The sequence below is a fragment of the Amblyomma maculatum genome, chromosome 1 (assembly GCF_055883805.1).
Source record: "Amblyomma maculatum isolate TAMU_Amacu chromosome 1, ASM5588380v1, whole genome shotgun sequence".
NCBI classification, from domain to species: domain Eukaryota; kingdom Metazoa; phylum Arthropoda; class Arachnida; order Ixodida; family Ixodidae; genus Amblyomma; species Amblyomma maculatum.
The window spans coordinates 277,477,396-277,480,759 of NC_139344.1; the positions used below are offsets into that span (position 1 = coordinate 277,477,396).

The following is a 3,364-nucleotide window of genomic DNA, read 5'->3' on the forward strand; positions in this document are numbered from 1 at the left end:
CTACTCAGACCAACATGGCAAAGTGCAACGACGCACCATCTGACGATGTTCTGATGCCACTATAACCAAATAATTTTATTAAACACTGTTAAATAGCTATAATGAACCTCTGTGTCCTTTTTTCATGCATTACATTTTGTACCAGTAAAATCGCTGGTGACAAGGCTACGCAGTCGGCCAGAAAGTGCGTTTCCCACAACATACTTCAATCAAAGTGTACTTTTCTGCGAGTGCACTCCATTTGCGGTGTTTAGATTGGGCAAAGTGTACTTATAGCGAGTGACACTCTCGGTAAGTGCACTTAACTTGTGCGCTTGACAGGGGTATTAGTTCCGTCCCCACCCCCTTTTCTGTATGCCATGCGGTCTGCTGTTCAAAAATCAAACAAACAAACAATGAATTGCAAGCACAAGCACAATGGCAAGATGAGCATGCATCACTTTACCAAGGTGAAGGTAACATATCCTGGGAGCACGCCACTTTATTACAGGAGCGGTAGAAATACAAGCTTTTGCAAGACATGTGGAATTGTTCAACAGTGTGCATACCCATAGTCAAAAAGCATACATTTTGATATAAAACTCCTGCAAAAATATTCTTACATGCTTAACAAGTAACAGGTACAAAATATTGATTATGCATATGCAAATACTGCTTTGGAATAATTCCCAGGTGCAGTGAAAACGCTTAACTGATAAAGTAGTGTTGTTAAAAAAAAACTGCTATTGCTGACCTTGAGCAAATAAATCATCGCAAATTAAGGAAGGGCTTATACTTGACTCTGAGTTTACTTATCCTGATAAACACAGACCAACCAAATATAATCAAAGACCAATAAAACACAATTCCACCAATTCTGGTGCTTCAAGCTACACAAAGTTCTGGGACAGAAGTAAGATCAACTTATAAGTTAAAGTGTTGCCCTATATGTGAAGGCTTCTTATTTGATGGGCGCTCCCTTGAGAGAAGCACAGGTAACAGGCTGACCATTCACGAGGAATGCGCAGCCACTCCACTCTGCCACTAATGTTGCAGAAACCTTCATGTCCACCTGCAGCTTCTCCCAAATCTTCTTTTTGGGATTTAGCTGGCCATCAGGTTGAATGCTGGCATCCTCATAGCCTTCAACAAACACTCGGTCCCCTGGACTGCAGTTGCTGCAAACAGAAAGAAAACATTTGCTTCAGACTACCACATTAAATGAGTTGCACTTCTTTGAGCTGCCATTCCATTAGTGGCTAATGTTGGTAACTGGGGCAGTTCCACTCTTACGCGTGATAATGTCTTGAGAGAGAATGTTAATGCTTGGCAATGCTTACTGATAGCGCTGTTAAGAAAATTTTGGCACAAGAACATTCTGATGCAGAAACAGATATTCCAAACAGGCACACACAGTACTGAGATGTGTATGTGGTCAACATTATGGTGTTCTGCAATTAATAAAATGTTTCAATTGGTTTGGTTTATAGACTTCAACCACATGCAATTCTTTACATGTACACATCTGTTGCATCTACAAAAACAAAAACACATTTTTGCCATAATGCTAAGTAGAAACATCTGTCACAAGAGTACCTGCACTAGCACACAGTGAGGTTGCTGTATAATAACCAAAAGCATGCTTCTACTCACCTTGGTGGTTTGAGAGGCTCGACTTGTCGTGGCTCCTGGATTGAAGCACAGAGCACCATGGCTTGCGATTCCACGCCTCGCATTTTTGATGGCTTCAAGTTGCACAGCAAAACAAAATTCTGGTTGAGAAGAGCCTCTTTTGGTACCAAGTTCCGAAGGCCACTGACAACAGTGCGGGGTCCAGCAGGTTCACCTAAGTCCACACGAGACACATATAACGCGTCCGCGTCTGGATGGTCATTCACTTCGATGATGCGTCCAACCCTCAAATCAAGGCGCTGGGGAGTCACTTCATCGAACACAGCTTTCGTTGGCGGAGGGTAGGCATCAGCTGCCAGCTTCTGGAGTTTCGGGTCGTTGAATATTTCTCTGATCGGATCTAGAAGCCGGTTCAATTGCACTTCGACCATTGCCTTCAAGTCACCTGGGTGTAACTTAAGATTCTTGAAGTCGTCTTCTAGCTCTTCATAGCTCGAATAGGTGATGTTGCCGCCATGTGCCTCGTCACGCTCGATGACAAGCTCTGCGCCCTTCTGAAGAGGCACCAGCACATGCTTCACAAAAGCAAGAACACCGTTGTCCTCGAGGTTTCCCGGCTCGCAGAAAGCTTTCTTCAACTTCTTTTTCACAGCTGCCGGCGAGTCAAGCAAATCGATCTTCGAATCTTCCTCCGATGAACTCATTTTGCCTCCTGACAGGCCAGGTACCATGGGATTCATGAGGTGAATGCGCTTTTCATAGCCCAGCTGAGGCAGGTACTTCTCGGCGAAAGTAAATATCTTACGCTGGTCGACACCACCAAACTGTGCATCGACATGCAAATATTCTTCATCCAGGGCTTGTAATAATGGGTACAGCATGCTGCTCAGAAGCGGATGCTCGACTTGCTTCACCACCTCGGCCCCAGCCTTCTTTGCGTCATGCTCAGTTACCAAGGACACCAGCCGGTAGACATCCATAGAGAACTCTTTACTCAGCTGATATGTGGAGCCTTTCACAAACTTCAGTTTTTCGAGCGGCACCCCAATTGACTTCAGCATCGCCTTGATTACTTGCTCATAGTATTGAGTTCGCAGTTCTAGCAAGCTCCAAGGAGCCTTCATGTTATCCAAATATGCATGCAAGTCAGCGAAAAGAATGGTTACCTCACATCCTGCTTTCAAGAAGTCGGCAATCTTCGACATAGGTACGAAGTAAGCAACATGGGGCTTGCCAGTTGTAGCCGTGCCCCAGTAGATTTTCAGATCTCGTTCCTTCATGATTTCATTCATTCGGGCTTCACCGAGCACTTCCTGGAGGTTTCTCGTAACCAAATTCACCTTTGCCGAAACAGCTGCGCTCCCTCCATTCGCTTCAACGGTGTGTTCTGCCATTGTAGGCGCTGCCGTGCAAAATGCGAGAGGTGAAATAAAGCTATCCTACTGATACGACACCCGCACTACAAGCATACGGTACGCCAACACGTGTGGCAGCTGTACTCCGCTATTCCACGCAACACACCAAAGGTTGACGTAAGTGCGCGTAGATATATCACGGGCGGCGCCTGAGGGCGCTCTGCGCAATAGTTCGCATCGGTCGTCACGGATCGTTTTTTGTGACAGTTAAACTAAAAAATAAACTATTTACATTACTACGGCATGTATTAAAGATGTATTACAAAAAATATGACCATATATTAAACGCCAAATTTAGCATATGCGTGTGCTCAAGCACTGCGGCGACGCTAAAGGCT

General features: G+C 44.9%; 1 protein-coding gene across 1 annotated transcript; it reads right to left on the bottom strand.

Annotated features, from left to right (window-relative positions):
- Window positions 1-463: 463 nt before the first annotated feature.
- TyrRS (Tyrosyl-tRNA synthetase) lies at window positions 464-3,161 on the bottom strand. The gene is made up of 2 exons (XM_084591379.1): window positions 1,633-3,161; window positions 464-1,157 (listed from the first exon to the last, which is right to left on the bottom strand). Exons 1-2 carry the CDS (start codon window positions 3,003-3,005, stop codon window positions 941-943), a joined length of 1,590 nt encoding a protein of 529 aa, XP_084447505.1. The 5' UTR covers window positions 3,006-3,161; the 3' UTR covers window positions 464-940.
- Window positions 3,162-3,364: the final 203 nt, after the last annotated feature.

Bases quoted from the DNA above. Each gene is read 5' to 3' on its own strand.
- TyrRS (XM_084591379.1), bottom strand. From the start codon at position 3,005: ATGGCAGAACACACCGTTGAAGCGAATGGAGGGAGCGCAGCTGTTTCG. The intron at 1,158-1,632 runs GTGAGTAGAAGC...TTCTGTTTGCAG, and splicing joins GAGCCTCTCAAACCACCAAG to CAACTGCAGTCCAGGGGACC.